This window comes from Leucopleurus acutus (genome assembly GCF_964270905.1).
Source record: "Leucopleurus acutus genome assembly, chromosome: 1".
Taxonomy (NCBI): domain Eukaryota; kingdom Metazoa; phylum Chordata; class Mammalia; order Artiodactyla; family Delphinidae; genus Leucopleurus; species Leucopleurus acutus.
Genome location: NC_139142.1, coordinates 11,365,561 through 11,384,604, shown reverse-complemented (window position 1 = coordinate 11,384,604; position 19,044 = coordinate 11,365,561). Strand labels below are relative to the sequence as shown.

Below are 19,044 nucleotides of genomic sequence, written 5' to 3'. Positions count from 1 at the left end.
CATTTACTGAGCACTGACCTCTTAATCTGCACTGATGCATCAGATCTTCAAACAACCCTGGAAAGCAGGTTCTGTTATTGTGATCCCCACTTTATGGCAGAAGAAACAGATACCAGGGGTTGAGTGACATGTCCAGTGTCACAGGGTCCATGGAGGGCTGGGCAGCTGGGCTCCAGCCCTCACCCACTAGCTTGTGCTGCCCCTTAACTCCTTATCCAGGCTCTCCTAAGTCCGGTTGACCCAGTTTATAAACTTCAGGGCCAGTTTTCAGTTGATACTGGGGATAAACACTGAACTTGGGCCCCAGATGTTATAGTTGTTGGGCTCTTACCCTTCCAGAAGCTTCATGTGGGACAGATGAGAGTCTTGTAACTCATACAGTCCAAGTGACACCCCTCCTAAGGTCTAAAATGGCACAGGTGACGCTCTCATTGCCGCGCCCTCGGCGCTATCTTGTGCAATCCTTGCATCCCCATTTTAAAGATAGAAAGTCAGTTCTTAGCACAGCCGAGAAACTTGGCCAGGGTGCTCCAGGCAGGCAAGAGCAAAGCTGGGATGCGTGCCAGGGGCTTCTGACTCCCGGCGCAGCCCCTCCACTGCCCCTCAGCTGCACCTCACGACCTTCTCAGTTCTTTTGCAACGAGCAGTCAGCTGCCAGTTTTGAGGCCAAGTTGGGAGGGCAAGTGAGATGCATGCGCTCCATCAGGAGAGGCTTACCTCTGAGAGGAGGGTCGGTGAGCAGCCTCACTGTGGGTAGGTTGGGGCAGGCGTCCCTAAGACCCACTGCCCCAGGGACCCGCAGTTTCCTCTCACCTGGGGTGCAGGGACGGGGCTGCCCCTAAGCCCTAGGAACGGCTGTATGAAAGACAAGCTGCTCCTCTGGGAAGAAGCACATTCCTTTCTGGAATAGACAAGCCCTTCTATCCTGGGTGAGCTTCACCAGGGGCACGTTGAGGAAGTGAGAGGGGAGGCGCCCTCTGGGAAGCAGGCGGCAGTTCCGATTGTGTGTCCTTGGGGAGGGGATTTAAATGGAATCTGAGTGCATTGAAGCTTAGGAATCGGGGTTCTTTTTTTTAATTTTTTGGCCATGCCACGCGGCACGTGGGATCTTAGTTCCCCGACCAGGGATCGGACCCGCGCCCCCTGCGTTGGAAGCACAGAGTCTTAACCACTGGACTGCCAGGGAAATCCCAAGAACCGGAGGGTTTTGATCAGGCCTGGTGTCCCCAAGGGCTGAAGGTCAGAAGCGAGGTTCACCAGAATAGGTTTTCCCTGGAGCCGAGGAACGGTTAACTTTTCAGTCCTTCCCCAGAATGGACGGAGACCCGGAGCCGAAAGGGCACATCCTGTCAGAGGCCAGAGGCCCTGGCTCTGGGATGTGCAGACCTCCCTGACCTTCACCTGCGGTTGTGATGATAAATATGCAAAGAGCAGCACTTGCCAAGGGCCCAGACACACCAGGCATTGTGCCCAGCGCATCACACGTTGTTCTGGGCAAGGCACTCTTGTGGCAGAGAAGTGAAACCCACTCAAACAAGCTTAGATAAAAGGGGGCTTAGTGAAAGGCTGCCGGGAAATCTCCGTGATAGGAGCAGAAGGTCAGCCGGGCTTTGCAGGCAGCAGACGCTCATCTCTGCACACAGCTCAGCCTCCTCCCTAAGCCCTGGTTCCCGCTCCGACCTGCCACCGGCCAGGCTCTGACTCCCGACCTGGTGATCTCATAGTTGGAATAAGTTTACGAGGCGTATGTGTCTTCTATCGCTAGTGTCGGCAGTGGTTCTTTTTCTGGCACTCTACTCACTTTTTACAAAATGAATAGAATGTCATGAATATCCAAATCATTGCACAAGCCCTGCCGTTCAGACAGGGATGACGTTGCTGAAACGGGGCTACCGACCTCCAGGCTCAGCACCACGGGATCGCCCAGAATGTTTGCTCGTGAGCTGATGTAAGAAAGTCTGAGTTTGGCCTTGGAAAAGCCAACGTTCAAAAGGTCTATGTAGGTATAAGCTTGGGCCCGCAAAACTAACGTAGGGGGCAGCTCGGCACTAAACTGCATGCAGTTGATTCTGAGTGCAAAAGGACTCTAGGGAAAGCGGTGACAGATAGGGGTTAGATTTGCAGAGGTTCTCAGACATATTTGTAGTATGTATATGTTTTAATATTTTTAAAATATGTTTAGAAAAAGCATATGTTCTATAGTGCTTCCAAGTTTGCCTGTAACTTGCTTTTTCCTTTACATTATATAATGAGAATTTTCCTACTTATTAAAAATTCATTGAAAACTCCAGATTGAACGGCTGTCCAACAGCCCGTCTTTAGGATGCCACAACAACATTCACCCACTGATCTCACCAGACTTTCTAGCTGTTGCCATGGCATCTGGAATACTTGGCTGCATTTACTCGTCCCCTCTTTGTTCTGCCGGTAGCCCAGGGCTCCTCAAGTGTGAAACCTTTGTCACCTTTGCCTTCAGGGTCTACAGCCCAGTACCTGGCCTGGCCCGGGGCCTCTGAGGGTTGTAGGAGTGGACGGCTGGCAGAAGGCATCCCCAGCTGAGACACAGGAAGCCACAGGGCCAGCAAAACATCTGCCTCAGTCCGAGGGCAGCACAGAGGCAGTGAGGGCACAGGCCCTTAGGGGAACTGCGACCACTGAGCTGAGCTTGCCCAGTGCCGGTGGGCGCAGATGCCCACAGCCGGGCCAACCACAAGGCCTGCATGACAGCGTTCTGCTTCTCCCCTGGCCTTGGCATTGTGTAGGCTGCAGAGAATGTTACCTACTTCCTTGTTCTGTTTTTTTTTTTGCGGTACGCGGGCCTCTCACTGTTGTGGCCTCTCCCGTTGCGAAGCACAGGCTCCGGACGCGCAGGCTCAGCGGCCATGGCTCACGGGCCCAGCCGCTCCGCGGCATGTGGGATCTTCCCGGCCCGGGGCACAAACCCATGTCCCCTGCATCGGCAGGCGGACTCTCAACCACTGTGCCACCAGGGAAGCCCTACTTCCTTGTTTTTAAGCATAAAGACCTATGCTGCCACTGAGTTCCCTAATAGGCCCTCAGACCCCAGGGTGCAGCTCCTCACCCCTCAGAGCGACATTCGCTTTGGGGCCTCTGCCCTGCGAGGTACAACCACCAGGCCTATCTTAGGGGCAGGGGAGTGGTTCCTAATCACCCAGGCCCCGGGCCCATTTCTGTGAACCCCACTATCTGTTCCACTCTTGTAGGAATACAGATCTGGGCGGTGGAGAATGTGTTCTTTTTTTCTGTGCATGATGGACCCCCCCTGCTCTCCTGAGGCGGGCAGTCCAGCTGGTGGTCCATCACTTATGGAGCTCTTTGCCCTCCTTTTTGCCTCCCTCTTCTCATTTTCTCACTTCTTCTCTTCTTGTCTTTAGACCTCTTCCCATGGTTCAGGAGGAAACCAGAGAAGTACAGTCCTAGGGTTGGTCTCTCCCGTCAGTGTGCACCAGGACTGCGGAGCCCAGGGGAGTGTAGGTGAGGCCTGAATGTGTCAGGAAGGCTCCACCAAACAGGGGACATTTGACCTGAGTGTTGGAGGATGAGTAGGAGTTTGCCAGGTGGAGAGGGTGGGAAAAGCATTCCAAGCAGAGGGAACACATTAGCCAAGACCTGAAGGTGCGGTGGCCCGTGGCGTGTTCAGGAAGAAGTGAACAGCAGAGAGAGCGGTGGAGATTCCGTAGGCAGCGCTGGGAGGGTGTGCAGGGCCAGATCCCACAGGCCTTGAATGCCAGGCTAAAGGTTGGGAAGCGATTCTGAACAAATAGAAATCAAGGGCCCACCGTACGCCCAGCACAGAGCCACAAGGAGTAGAATGGATTGGGGGCGGGATGGGGGCATGGAGGCAGCCTATGGCCACGATCTAGGTGAGTGGTAATGGGAGTGTCCGAGCATGGGTGGGCGGTTCTCTTGATCGTCTACCCCATAACTTGCACCTTCTCCCAAAGGAAGGGTCTTATGAGAACTTGGAGGTGAGCCTCAGGGGCCTCAGCTCACCTATGGGGTTGCAGCCCAGTCACCTTAGACTGGCCGCCTGCTGCTCCTTGCTAAGAAACCTTCCAAGGAGACCATGCGAAGTACCCAGGAGAATGGACCGGTCATGGAGGGGTCATAGCTGCCCAAGAAAGTGAAGCATAGGGCCCGGGCAGCCCTCAGGAACAACCCGCCTGGATCTAGGGAGAGCCTGGAGACGCACCCTCCCCCTCCGGGCTCTCTACGTCCTCAGGTGGTGGCTGGCATGGGCACAGAGCCTGGCATGTCAGAAAGTCCCACAAAAATTCGTCATCTGATGCTGTGGAGACAGCCGGCCACGGCACTTCCAGGCTTGGGAGCCTCTGCCCAGGACGGGGCTGAACCATGAGTCCCACCCTGCTCCCCTGTGGATGCGCACGGCTCTCTTTCAGTCAGTTTCTCGGCAGCCCCACCGTCCTGGGATCACACCTTGCTCACCTTCATTGGGTTTCTGACCCCTTTGGCCAGCAAGGTGGCAAACACCCACAGCCCCGAGAGTGCCCATCCCTTTGGGCGGGCACGCACACGTGCACACACATGCACGGCTGCCCTTGGCCATCTTGCAACATCTCCTTTCTTTCGATGTCAAGAGCCTGTTGTGTTCTTACCACATTCCCTGTTCTGGGGTGCTCACCACCCCACTACTCACTCACGCCAGGAGAGCAACCAGGATGGGAAGTGTCGCAAGTTCCTATGAAGGGCGGCCCAGCACACGGCTCTATTTATTTATTTATTTATTATTATTTTTTAACATCTTTATTGGAGTATAATTGCTTTACAAATGGCTGTGTAACAAAGTGAGTCAGCTATACGTATACATATATCCCCATATCCCCTCCCTCTTGCATCTCCCTCCCACCCTCCCTATCCCACCCTTATAGCTGGTCACAAAGCACCGAGCTGATCTCCCTGTGCTATGCGGCTGCTTCCCACTAGCTATCTGTTTCACGTTTGGTAGTGTCTGTATGTCCATGCCACTCTCAGCTTTAGAGCTAGTGTGACCTAGTTCAAATTCCAGCTCCTTCACTCACCACCCCGGTGACCGTTCATCTCCCTGGCTTTCTCATCGTCATCTGCCACACGGGGACAACATGAGGACTTACACCAGAGGCCTGTGGTCAGGGATCGGTGAGATGGTCCCTGTAGAGCAAGGAATCCCCAACAGCCAGAACGCAGTGCACGTTTGTTCCTCGTATAGTCTTTGATGCTGTTTTTGGTGGTTTTCTTACTGATGACTCCCTCCCAGAGGTAAACAGCCCTGGGTGAGAGGCTAGAGGCCTGTCTCCATCACTAACAATGAGTTTGCACTATCGATCTCTGAAATGAACGCGTGGAACGAGACCTGGGTTCCAAACTCCTCCGAAAGGAGCTGCTGAGGGAGCTTGCAGTGACCTGCCAGCCAAGTGACCTTGTTCTCAAAATGTGCTCCTGTGGCCTTTTGGGAGCATCCCGAGCTTTTGTCAGATTCTCCGTAGAGCCTGGTACCGAGAGGTCAAGAACTCCTCTGAGCTAGTCGAGCCCCAGCGCCCTTTCAGCTTGGACGTCCCATGCCCGTTACCCAGAACAAGCCTGGCGCTGACCATCAGTGTGGGCCTGCTTTGGTGGCCCCAGCTAAGGGCAGAGTTAAGAGCAAGGCATGTGCTGCGACTTAGCAGTGCAGGAGCTCCAGCTCTCTGAGCTGGGGGCACAGGGCAGCTTCCTGTTTTAACACAGATTGGCCAGAGGCAGAATCATTTTGCAGAGGGCAGGCATTCCCCCACTTGGGTGGTCAGGTCTGAGCTCACTGGCTACAATCCATAGTTCATTCTTCCCGCTGTGACAATTGCAGTGGCCCAAACAGGCCCAAAGCAACTTCTCTGTCGGGACCCCATCCTAGGGATGACTAGATGAAGGCCTACAAAGGTCCGGTGACCTGCCCCAGAGCACCCAGCCGGTCAGCATCGGGAGCTCCGGGGTTCTGCCCCCTCCATCCCCGTACGTACCTGCACCCCGGGGCATGGGTGCCCCCCCCACCGTGGGGTCTCACACGCCAGGGGACAGGACTGAAGCTGAGCCTGTCACCAGCACCGTCCAGGCCCCAGCCCGACACCGCAGGGGAGGATGGCGTGGGGCTTCCCCTCTCAAAGCAGGAAGTAGTGGGAGAGGTTTAAAACAGTCCAAGAGGGGAAACCAACCCTCTGAGCGGTGAAGCAAGCACTGTGTGGCCTTCCCTCGCCCTGCCCCCCGTGCAGCCCACAGACACCGCCCGGGCCAGGCTGGGGCCCGGCTTCAGGACTGACGGCCTCTCCCTCCCTCATCTCGACAGGCTTCTGGGACTCCTCGCTGAACCCCCGGCCAGGAGGTGGGAGCCCAGTGGAGGCCCCGAGAGACCCAGCCCCGGGAGCGCCCCCCGCCTCCATTCTCAGGTCATCCGCCCATTACGAAAACTGCTCGTGTGAAATCGAGCTGTCCATAGGAAACGGCCGCCTGTGGTTTGTGAATCCCGTCTTCATCGAGGACTGCGGCAGCTCCCTGCCGGCTGACCAGCCACCCCCGGGAAGCTGCCCCTTGCCGTCGCCTCCCGCCTCCGAGGCCACCTCCCCCACCTCCAGGTGGGCCCCTCGCCGCCCAGCCCCCCCTCCCCCGCCGCTCCCCCTCCATCCCCCCAGCTCCAGCCGGCCTCCTCCCCCCGGCCCCCCTCTGGCCTGCCCTCTGCCCGGTTCTCCCTCAGCGGCTGCTCCCCCGCCTCCGCATCCCAAGGCCCTTCCTCCCTCACCCCCAGCGTCTGCCCCCCGCCTGGCACCCCACACCCCAGGCCCCCCGGAGCTTCCAAGCCAGCCACCCATGACAGCCTGTGAGAGGCTCCCGCGTCCCCTCGCAGACCTGGGCCCCCTCAGGGAGGAAGAGATGAAGCCGGGGGCAGCCCCCAGCCCCTTGCAGTCCCCCGTCCCTCCAGCGCCCACGAAGAAGAGCCTCCCCGCCGCCCCTCCCAGACGCCGCGTCGCGGAGAAGGCTTCCCTGGAGGACCCGAGTGCAGGGAAGGCGGACAGGGGGGCGGCAGCGGAGGGGGACCCGGCGGGTCTTTCCAGGGCATCCCCGCTCCGCCTGCCTCCCCAGGGGACCTCCGGCAGCCCTGGGGACGGGCCTCAGAGAACCACAGAGCAAGGCCAGGAAGCAGCGGCCAAAGCCGGCGATCCGGGCAGCATGCCAGAGCCTCCGAGGAAGGTTCAACAACCCCCAGTCCCACCTCCCAGGAAGAAACGGCTCTCCCGGCAGCTGGTCTCGGTCCTCCCAATTCCCCTGGAGACTGCCGAGCTTTCCACGGACGGGGAGGCCCCCGAGAACCCCAGGCCCGGTCCACTTGGAGAAGGCCAAGGTCCTGCCCCCACGGCTGGCACTCAGAGCCCGCGTGCCCGGCCCGGGGCCCGGCCCCAGAGCACCCCGGAGTTCAAGGGCTCCCTGGCCTCCCTCTCGGACAGCTTGGGGGTGCCCGCCTCGGCCACAGACCAGGACTCCTACTCGACCAGCAGCACAGAGGAGGAGCTGGAGCAGTTCAGCAGCCCCGGCATCAAGAAGAAGTCGTCGATGATCCTGGGCAAGGCCCGCCACCGCCTGAGCTTCGTGAGCTTCTCCAGCGTCTTCAGCGCCTTCCTCTCCAACAACCGCAAGCTGTACAAGAAGGTGGTGGAGCTGGCCCAGGATAAGGCCTCGTACTTCGGCAGCCTGGTGCAGGACTACAAGGTGTACAGCCTGGAGATGATGGCGCACCAGACCTCCAGCATGGAGATGCTGCAGGAGATCCGCACCATGATGACCCAGCTCAAGAGCTACCTGCTGCAGAGCACCGAGCTCAAGGCCCTGGTGGACCCCGCCCTGCACTCCGAGGAGGAGCTAGGTCGGTCCGCATCCTGGGGCAGGGGCTGGGAGCGGGGGGGAGCCAGGGATAAACCCAGATGATCCTCCCTTTCCGTGAACTAACCCCTCTGCTGTTCTGTCTCCTCCTTCCGAGTTTGGCCCATGGGCCCAGTTAGATGGCAGAACCTCAACCACCTGAGAGCTGGGCAGGACCCCACCCTCAGGATGCTCCTGGTTTTGTTAGGGAGACAAGTCAGCAGGAGTGATTAGCGGCCAAAAAAAAAAAGCATGAACACACATGGCTGCGGAGGGTCAGAGGCAGTCCCTGCAGGAGATCTGGTGGCTGCAGAGATGTAGAGACCCTAGAGGGCATGGACCCTCTTATTCTGTAGATGAGGAAAAAGGCCCGGGAAGGGGAACGGACTTGGTTAAGGTTACACGGGAGCCAGGGGCGGTGGGGAAGCTGACCGCAGGTCCCTGCCTCCGGGTCACCTCGCCTCTAGCTGCAGAGGCTCTGAGGGCCTGGAAGGACAGACAGGAGTGGGGTGACGGAGGCAAGGGCAGCTGTGTGTCATCCTGTTGAAGAGGCTGGAGAAGCAAAGGGGAAGAGGGAGGCATCAGGATGAGGACCAAGACAGCCAGGACCAGCCCTAGACCCAGACATGGGCCAAGCCTAGGCGTGCGTGGCAGGGAAGGGTTATCTTGGCCTCTCCTGAGACTCAGCCATGGGGACATGGGCCCCTCCCTCACCTCCCAGGTATAGAGCAGCTCAGGTGTCTCCCTACAGGGACAGGACTTGGGACCTCCCCTGCTGGGCCAGTAGCTGAGACCCTGGGGATCGGACAGAGCCAGAAAGACTTTCCAAGAATGTTTCCCTACTGTCAACCAAAGCTGAACATTGCCTTGGTGTCAAGTTGATGTGGGTTCAAATCCTTGTTCAGGCCCCAACTAGCTGTGTGACCTGCACCAGCAGAGCCTGAGTTGGTCCATCTGTGGAGTGGGGATTATGGCATGTATGTTGCACAGTCGCTGTGAGATCAGAGACGACTAATTCTCATTCCACTAGCTGATCAGGATGCCTCTGGGATAAGATGACATTTGAACAATGAAGGAATAAGCCATGTGGATAGCCACGTGCATTTCTCCAGGCAAAGGGAATGGCAAGTGCAAAAGCCCCGAGGTAGGAGCAAGCCTGGTCGCTTGGCAGAACAACAAGAAGGCCAAGGTAGCTGGAGCAGTATGTGCACAGGGAGCAAACAGGTGGTGAGCGAGAGAGGTCACAGGGACAGGTCACAGAGGGGGCTTGTGGGCCACGGGAAAGACTTCAACTTCTATGGTGGATGAGATGGGAGCCATTACAGGGCTCTGAGCACAGGAATGTCATGATCAAACATGGCATAACAAGATTATGCCAGTTGCTGTGTTGAGAATGGACTAAAAGAAGCCAGGGCAAGAGGCTATTCATATAACTCAAGTAAGAGATGATGACAGCCTAGGTCAAGGTGGTAGCCATGGAAATGGTAAGAAGTCAGGTTCTGGCTATACTGTATTCTTGAGACTAGATTCAGATGGATCTGGTCATTGAAAGAGACACATCAAGAATAACTCTACCAAACATTTATTGGGCACCCAGGCCCTCCAGGTACAGCTGCACAGGTTGTATACTGCACAACTCCCATGTACATGGTGCTCTCTGAGGTGGTGTACTAGTAAGTAGCCCTGTGAGAGTTTCATGTGTGCCAGGCCCTGTGAAAAGCATTACATACCATGTGTGGCTCCTGTGCCCTTGGCAGTGTTGGCTTTTGTTGAATGTACTACACTGTCTCACCTGTCAGAACTGTGGGCTGTACCTGCCGGGGCTGTGAGTATGTCCTTCCAGGGACATGGCATGGGGATAGCCACACTGTCAGGCAACAAGACGTGGGGGCAGGATCCCTGCAGCTGGTTTCCTCACCCTCCTGCTCTCGCCCCCCTGCAGAAGCCATTGTGGAGTCTGCCTTGTACAAGTGTGTCCTGAAGCCCCTGAAGGAGGCCATCAACTCCTGCCTGCGTGAGATCCACAGGAAGGACGGCTCGCTGCAGCAGCTCAAGGAGAACCAGCTGGTGATCCTAGCCACCACGACCACCGACCTAGGCGTGACCACTAGCGTGCCGGAGGCGCCCATCATGGAGAAGATCCTGCAGAAGTTTGCCAGTATGCACAAGGCCTACTCGCCCGAGAAGAAGATCTCCACCCTGCTCAAGACCTGTAAGCTCATCTACGACTCCATGGCCCTTGGCAACCCAGGTAGGTGGGCAGCCGGGAGGGACCCGGGCTGGGGGCGCTCTCCGGATCCCTGGAGCAGCGATATCGTATGAGGCTGTGACCCCTTCCCCTCGACAACTCCAGAGCCCTTGGAAGGCACTGGAGAAGCCTTCCCAGAATCAGAAGCCTGTTGGGGCAGGAGTAGCCACGGTGGGTTCCCTGGGGGCCGGGAGGGCAGCCATGGTTGGCTGCCACACTGAAAGCAGCCAAGGAAGCCAGCCCATACTGTGCCTTTGTATGAATTAGGAAAAGGTGCTACGTTCGTTTCCTAGGGCTGCCGCCACAAAGTTCCACAAACTGGTGACAAAAGAAATTTATTGTCTCACAGTTCTGGAGGCTGGCAGTTAGAGATCAAGGTGTCAGCAGGGCCCTCCTCCCTCTAAAGGCCGTAAGGAAGGAGGTGTTCCAGGCCTCTCTTCTAGCTTCTGGGAGTTCCTTGGCTGGTGGCAACATCACTCCAGTCTTTGCATGGTGTGCTCTCTGTGTACGTGTCTGTGTCCACACTTCCCCTTTTGATAAGGACGTCAGTCATATTGGATTAGGGGCCCACCCTACAACAGTATGACCTCATCTTAGCTAATTATATCGGCAAAGACCTAATGTCCCAATGAAGTCACATTTCGAGGTACTGAGGGCTAGGACTTCAACATATGAGTTTTGGAAGGACACAATTCCACCCGTAATGGCCACGTAAATCAGTTACAGAAGCCAGTGGGGCAGGTGTGCCCGAGCTGGGCTGGGCTGATGCGAGGGTCTGTGGTCGGAGGGGGTCGTTTGGAGGCCGGCTGGGCTAGGATGGCCTTGCTTATGTGTTGGGTGGTCGATTGGCTACTGACTGGTCTCGGATGGGGGTGACTGGGCCACATGTTTCTCATTCTCCAGCAGGTTAGCCCAAGCTTGTACCCATGGCGGTAGTTGGGGTCCAAGTGGGCAAGTACAGCCTGCAAGGCCTCTCGGTATGGACTTGAACTGGCACAACGCCGGTCTGACACATTTCACTGACTCGTTTAGTTACAAGACTAGCCCAGATTTAAGGGGTGAGGAACCAGACTTCCCTGCTTGATGAGAAGAGCTGCAAAGGCACCTAGCAGGGGGTGCAGATGTTGGGAAGGGCATCATTAGGACCATTTCTAATCAGTTTGTCCCAGTGCTCCTCCAGGCAGACAAGCACAGGCATCACTGCACCGTGGTGCACACCTTACACTGAGCACAATGCTGGCTGGATTTCATCCCCTGACTACCCCTTCAGCTGGATGTCCCTGTGCAGTAAGCAACCTGCGTAACTGTACATGACAGCCATGGCAATGGAGAGTGGAAGAAGTGTTAACCTCTGTAGCCATACAGACTTAGGTTCAGATTCCTGCTCTGTCACTTACTACCTGTGTGACCTTGAGTGATTTACTTAACCCCGTAAGACCCAGTTTCCTCATCTGAGGAAGCTGTTTTACAAAGAGGCAAAACTAGGACCCCTAATGGTTCAGAAGCCACACTTGGTCACTTGTGGGTATTGGAAACAGCATATGTAAAATGTCAACCTCAGTTCCTGGTGCCTAGCAGGCTCGACCAGTGGTGGCTGTTTTAGGGGAGGGATTCTCCATCTGCCTTGGAGAAGGGCAGGCCAGTGTGACCACAGGCCAACAGAAAACGTCTGTTAGTGTGTGACTGGGGGATGGTGCAAGGTCCCCTCACCCTAGAAAAACTTCCTCACAGGCCTGGAACAGGCCACAGTTCCAGGTTGGAGTCACTCTTTTGGATTAAACTGACTTGGGTCCAACAGTCAATTGTGAGAATGAATACTGTTCCCCGTAAGCAGATGCCACCCTGACTTACAGCTGCACATTAACCCTTTATCATAATATTGGAAATGTGACTGGAAGAGAGAGGGTTATAGCAGTGGAGTCGGGGTGCTGAAGTGGAGGGTTTTCTTCATGGAGTGGGAGTCAGACCTCGAGATGGGATGTCCCATGCGGTGCAGAGTCCAGAGAACAGGCCAGCGTGTGAGCTCTACAGCTGAGAAACCGCCTCAGAGATCTCCAAGGAAGTAAGGTGGGGGTCAGCAGGCAGCCTGCACCCCCCAGAGCTCTCAGAGGTGGACCTGCTCTGTCCCAGGGGTGCGGAACCCGGGAAGCTGTCCAGGAGCCCACAGCAGCGATGTGAGGCTGGAGGTTAAGTCCCCATTGTGGCGTGGCAGAGGGCTGGCCAGGAACCTTCTCAGAGCGAGGCAGCCCCAGGTCAGCAGCGGGGGAGGGAGGCAGGCTCAGGGGGTGTCCTGCGTGGTGTGCAGAGGGGGCAACTGGATCAGGGCAGGAAAAGAGACAAAGCCCCGTAGGACCCTTTGCTGGGAGCAGCCTCAGAGAGAACAGACAGGCGGGCCTGGGACCTTGGGGGAATGTGGAAGAGAGAGATCCAGGCTTCCTTCCCAGCTGTGTGATCGTGTCCAGGTAACTTCGGTGCTCTGAGCCTCAGTTTCGCCTGTGTTAAGTCAGCACAGCTACACCCGCGTTACGGGGCTGTTGTGAGACTGAGATGAGTCTGCAGTTGGCATCCAGCCCAGTGGCTGGCACTTAACAAGGACAGTTACCTTCCCCTCTGAACTTCTCATTTGGGCAGTCATTCTCCCTGCCTTGAGGGGGCTCGGGGCAAAGTCAGGGCCCAGGGCTCTACAGACCCTGAGCCGTTATCAGGGAGGCAGCTTTGGGCCTGAAATGGGCAATTGCATCCTCAGCGAGTCCCCGTTTACTCAGAAGCCTTGAGCTTCCTGCGGTTCTTTTAAACACTCAGTGTCTTGGCAGTGACTTCAAACACTGTTTTGCTGACAATGAATTTACTTACTAAAAACTTACCAGCGAGCAGGGAATGGGGGAGGGAATGGCTAAAGCTGAGGGAGAAGAAAGACAGACAGGCACTGCCGGAGCTCAGCCCGTGAAAGACTGAACAGAACAAGGACACTCATAGTTTCCTTGTCCTTGGCTGGCAGGGGCAGGAAGACAGGAACCTCTGCTGATTCAAAAGCCAGCTCCAGGCAGGGAGACTCTGAGCCCAGAAATTCAGGACGGGATCAAGGCTCCGTGTGAAGATTCCCCACCAGGAACAGACCCACCAGGAACAGATGGGTTTCTTGGCGAGAGCCAGACAGTGGGTTCCCCTCCCACTGCTGAGTGAGCGCTGGCCTTGTGAACCCAGTGGCTCCCAATCTTACCTGTGCCCCGAGCAGGCCTGGGCTGCCCCACTCGGAACCTCAGCCTCTTCCCCTGAGAGGAAGCAGTTCTGCCAAGAAGAGCAGGGGTTTGAGGGTTCATTCAAGGACGTGGGTTTGAACCCCGCTCCAGTGCTGTAGCCTTAGACTTGAATCTCATGGGGCCTCTGCTTGTGTGTAAAAGGGGGATGATAAGACCTACCTTGCAGGTTGCCGTGCAGGGTGGAGGTGGGGAGAGCACACAGAAAACACCTGGGCTGCGTGGCCCCAAGGAGGTACTAATCTTCCAGAGCCTCTGGTGTCTAGCCCCGTTCAAAAAGAGGCTGGGAACACCTGTCTCACCTGGGCTGTGGCGAGGCTCAGAGGCGAACAGGTATGTGGGTGAGTGTCCAGTAGATGTGAAGGTGCAGGAACGGCTGCTCCAAATGAGGATGCAGCCACTCAGTGGTTTCCAAGCTGGGCTCCAGGAGGCACCCCAGGGGCCGCCAGAGGGACACAGGACTGGGCTTGACCCCAGACAAACCTGCTTGTCCCTCTTTTACACACAGGGTTCCACCTGGGATTTTGTTTGAAATAACCAGTTCTGCTGCTAAATTTTTTGGCCTTCTGAGAAAACCTTTCATTTGGAAAACATTTCAGACTTCAAAAACTTCAAGAATGGGAATAGTACATTAAAATAGGAGCATCCACTTACCCCTTGTGGACTGTTAATATCTTACGTCATTTGCTTTTATCATTTATACTCTCTCTATGCATATGTAATTTTTTCCTGAATCATATAAGGGCAAGTTACATACATCTTGGCCCTTTACCCCTAAATACTTCTGAGAATAGGGATATTCCCTCACATAACCACATTAAAGTTGTCTGCTTCGTAAACTTACATCAATAAAGTATTTTTCTCCACTGCACTGCCTGTATTCCAGGTGGTCACTGATCTAACAAGGCTCTTCTTAGCATTTCCTCCTCCAGTTCAGGGTCCGATCCAAGGTCAGGTACCGCATTTAGTTGCCTCCTTTAATCTGGAACGTTACAGCCTTTCTGTGTCTTTTATGGCATTGGCATCTTTAAAGAATACGGGTTTCCCTCCCTGCCCCCCCCCATCTTTTCTTTGTCACGAAAGTTCCTCATTTTGTGTTTGTCAGATGTTTCCGCATGATTAGACTGAGGTTAGGCATTTTCAGCCAGATCTGGACTGACTCTTAAATTCTCTTCTGACTTTGACATGCAGTGACCTTAGGACCAGGTCTTCTGCTCACAACCTCCGCCCACCCGGCCCCACTCCCCTCCCGCACCCTCACCCCCTCACCCACCAGACGCTTCCAGAGCTTTGCTACTCTGAGTGTGGTCCCCAGCCCCGCCGCCCCCCCCCCCCCATGGAAGCCCTGGGCGACCCCGTGGAGGTCACAGCGCCGGCTTGGCTGCCGCCGGCCTCCACCACTGACACCCACTCTACGCAGAAAACTGCCCTTCCCCCCACCCGCCCTGCCCCAGCCCCTCACATCCAGGAAAGAAGCTCCACCGGCCCATCTCTCCCACTGCACGATGCTGGCGATAGTAACTGGTATCCACACGGCCTGGCTGCTGGCGAGACCGGCTGGGACAGTGGGAAAGGCAGAACTTAGAGACACAAAGCCTGAGGTAACGGCCAGGCTGTCTTTTCCAGAAAGGTAGTTGCTGTTAATGCCCATGATACAGATGGGCCAGGATTCAAAGCTAGGATATCCTTACTCCGGAGCCTGTGCTTCCATCACTGTCCCAAGCAGCCAACCTGGGAACGGGTCCCAAAGCTCCCGAATCCTGATCAAGTGCTTCCTCCACTGTAGCAGGTGTAGGGGCCCGTGTCAGGGAGGGTGGGGAGCTCACAGAGACAGTGGCTTTGGGTAGACCTGGCCCTCTGTCCTGCAGCCAGGAGCAGACTGCATGAGCAGACTGCATGAGGCTCGGTGAGAGCAGTTAGAACTTCTAGAATCATCTGTCCCATTACTTCGACAGACAAGCTATCCCACCTCTTCAGTGTCTAAGACCCAGCATTCAGGGCTGGCCCTGCTGTTGGGGAGAAATAGCTTCAAACCCAAGAACTCCTCCGTAAGATAGGCGTTGGGGGAGGAAAGGAGAATGCAGTGCGCACAAATGCGGGGCGCTTTCTTAAAAGAATAAAGAGCAGGGAACATCCGAGAGGGCAGTGAAGGCCAGCAGGCTATTCTCTTCCTTCGAGAGTCTGTATCTGGCTCAGGCAGGGCAGAGGCGGGGGTTGGGGGACCCCAGGTGCAGGGATTGACAGGCCTGTGACATTGACGGAGGGTAGACAGGACAGAGAGGGAGGTCAGTCTGTTGGTTTCTAAAAATCAATGTTAAAAAATCTAAACTGATTTCTGATGACAGAAGTCACTAATGTTTATTGTAGAAAAGGATGATTAGTATTGTGGTAGATTTCTATCTGGTCTCTTTGAAGTAGATATAGATAGGTAGGTAAATAGATAATTAGTTAAGGAAATACTTTCTGCTATAACAGATAAACGCTGCAATCTCTAACTCAGTACAAATTTATTTCTCACGCATGGAAGTCCAGTTGGATGGAGGAGGGCTGGGGAGTGGGGACTGGGCTCTGCTCCGTATAGCCATCCAGGGATCCAGGCTGAGGGAGGCTTTCTAAGTCCCCCTGGGCATCGACATGCAGGTGACAGAGAGAGACAGACAGAGAACATATGTGCCAGGCCTGGAAACAAAGCATAACCTTGTTTTTATGCCCACAACAGAAATGGGGTTCAGGACCTCTAAGATGTCATGTTCTGAGGATTAGAAGCCACGTTACCCTCCTGTCTTGCAAAATAACCATGTGTAACATTTCTCAAAATCCAATAACCCAGAAGGCACCATGTTAATCACTTTCTATCTGTCTTGTCACTGAAACATCACAACCACCCCCACGAGGTGTGGGCACTGTTGTTACCCCCATTTTACAGCCAAGGAAACTGAGGCTCGGCAGGGTGAAGCAGCAAGCTCAGGGTCACACCTGAGCAGGTGAGTGGGGCCCTGGGACTCGGATCCAGGTCCTGTGCTGTACTGCTGTGTTCTCCTGCCTCTCCAGGGTGCCCTGGGGTCAGAGATGACCTCAGGGAGGCCAGGCCCAATCACAGTGGCTTCACGCGTTTTCCAGCCAGGCTGGGACTTTTGGCCTCTGGTCTCTGCACCCACAGCCTGTGTGGCTGACTGGCTTGTGGGCTGAGCTCTCTGAAGAGGAACCCAGGGAGCTGGAGTGATTTCCTCAGGGATCCACTGTTGCTCAAAGCAGAACTGAGACTTAAGCAGCATCTGCAAAAAGCACAAACAACCCAACAGGGTCGCTTTGGGAAGCTCAGTGGGAGAGAGGCTGGCCTCTCGTCTCACGTCAGCCACAGACTACAGGGAACCTCCCTCCCTCGGGCTCCAGCTCTTTCATCCGTGCAGCTGGGAGTTCAAACTAGACCAGTGGTTTCCCAACTGGTCCCGGAGAACTCTCGAGGGACTCGAGGGACTGGGGACATCTTGCAAGGGGAAGGGGGGAGGAGGGGAAACAGCAAACCAGCCCTGCTGTCCGACTCTGATCAACCAGAGCAGCCAAGTTCTGTATAAGATCTACCCCTTAACGAAAGGATTCCACTGCAAAAGGAAATTGAAAACCTCCTGCTCTAGAGGCTTTCTACTTCCTGCCATCCTGTGTTTTTATCAGATAAGTTCATTCATTCAGCAGTTCAACAAACATTTATTGACAGTATGGATGTTAACAGGAAAACCCAGCCCCTGTTTTTAGGATGGTCACAGTTCAAGTGGAAAAACAGAGCATTCAACAGGCGACAACTGTGCAGTGAGATAAATGATATTCATTCATTCATTTAGCAAGTATATTTATTTATTTATTGTCTAGATGTTGGGAGTAGGAGTTTATTAACTAATTTATTTATTTTTGCTGTGTTGGGTCTTCGTTTCTGTGCGAGGGCTTTCTCTAGTTGTGGCAAGCGGGGGCCACTCTTCATCACGGTGCGCGGGCCTCACTATCGCGGCCTCTCTTGTTGCGGAGCACAGGCTCCAGACGCACAGGCTCAGTAGTTGTGGCTCACGGACCTAGTTGCTCCGTGGCATGTGGGATCCTCCCAGACCAGGGCTCGAACCCCGTGTCCCCTGCATGAGCAGGCAGATTCTCAACCACTGCGCCACCAGGGAAGCCCTATTTAGCAAGTATGTTTATTAAACACCTACTACTGTTGAGGCATCGGATATAAACAGTGAGCACGATAAAGTCCCTGCCCTCGTAAAGCTTTCATTACCTGGGGAGAGACAGCTAATAAACAAGGAAACAGAAATACAAAATCTATCATCAGATGCTGAAACAGGCCACTAGAATGAATAAAACAGGCTAAGCGGTCTGGGGAGTGTGAAGGAGTTTGCTGTTCTGGGTTGGGAAGTCAGGGGGGGCCTCTCTGAGTTAACATGTATTTGTTTTTCCATTCTTCAATGACAAGCCCAGGGAAACCCGTTATAAGGGCACTGAACCTAGCTGGTGGGGAGTGGGGGTCTTGGGTTAAAACTTCCTGGAGGAAGGAAGTGGCTTCAGGTGGGAATCGTGGCGGAGGGTTAGGGCCAAAGCAGCCGTGTGCTGCCCCAGGATCGTTGCACCAGCCACACCCACTTTCAATAAGAGCCCAGTCGACGCATTTCAAGGGGCAGTTATGATAAGATGATAGATTCTTTCCTCTAGATCGGGGTCTGCAGGCCAACTCTGGCCTGCCGCCTGATTTCGTAAATAAATTTTTATGGAAACAGCCACGTTCATTCATTTACACGGTGTCTCTGGCTGCTTTTGTACAATGGTTGAGTCGAATAGTTGGGACAGAGACCATGTGGCTCATGAAACTAAAAATATTTACTATCCAGCCCTTTATGGAAAAAAATTGCCAAGCCCTCTTTTAGAAAATGCTTCCTAGAAGACAAAACTTTATTTTTAATCCAGCCACTTGTTCGACGCTCACGAGGGCTCTGAGTAACAGACTGAGTTTTGTTATTACCTCCGGTTTGCAGATAAGAAAAGTGAGGCTCAGAGGTAGTGGCCCGAGATCACATAGCTGGTTAAGCGGCCGAGTCGGGGGCCTCCTGATCCAGTGTCCTCACGGTTTGTGAGACCCAGGTGTGCACGCTTTAGCTCATTTTTATCAGAGCTCTTCTCCTCCAAAATCCCCCAGCTTATGAAACACGCATCAGGTCCCCAGCCAGCTCTTTAAACTATAATCGGCTCCCCCAGCATCTACAGATGGAAAACAGATGCGACTTTGGCAAAAAGAAAGCAGGAATCAGCAGGAAATGCAGGCTGCAGCCCAGCAGGCCTTTCAGAGGTACAGCCTGATGGATGCGATCCCTGATCCACGCAAGACAGATGTTTCGACCACAGGTGAATTATTTGGCAGCTGTGCCCCAGCCTCTCAGTGTTGCTGCCTGAGGCCCCACTGTGTGCAGGGCTGAGCCCCGAGCCCTAAGCCTTGGGCTCCAGGCTTCAGGGAAGGAGAATGCAGCCCTAACCATCCCTAGGATGTCGGGTGGGAGCCAGTGCATTTAAATGATGCTTAAAGCTTATGTTTGTCCACAAATAGCTCTCAGGTCAGGGATCCTGTGTGGGCATTTCTCACCACATCAGGGAAGAGTGACC

The 19,044-nt window shown here is 54.9% G+C and overlaps 1 protein-coding gene across 2 annotated transcripts in view; it reads left to right on the top strand.

Annotated features, from left to right (window-relative positions):
* RIN3 (Ras and Rab interactor 3) overlaps window positions 1-19,044 on the top strand; it is a gene marked incomplete at its 5' end in the record, with an annotated part of 118,161 nt that overhangs the window by 86,409 nt on the left and 12,708 nt on the right. For both annotated transcript variants that reach the window (XM_082853929.1, XM_082853930.1), the window contains 2 exons: window positions 6,335-7,903; window positions 9,842-10,150. In XM_082853929.1, the coding sequence (XP_082710055.1) occupies window positions 6,335-7,903; window positions 9,842-10,150 (1,878 nt within the window). The remainder of the gene's footprint in view (window positions 1-6,334; window positions 7,904-9,841; window positions 10,151-19,044) is intronic.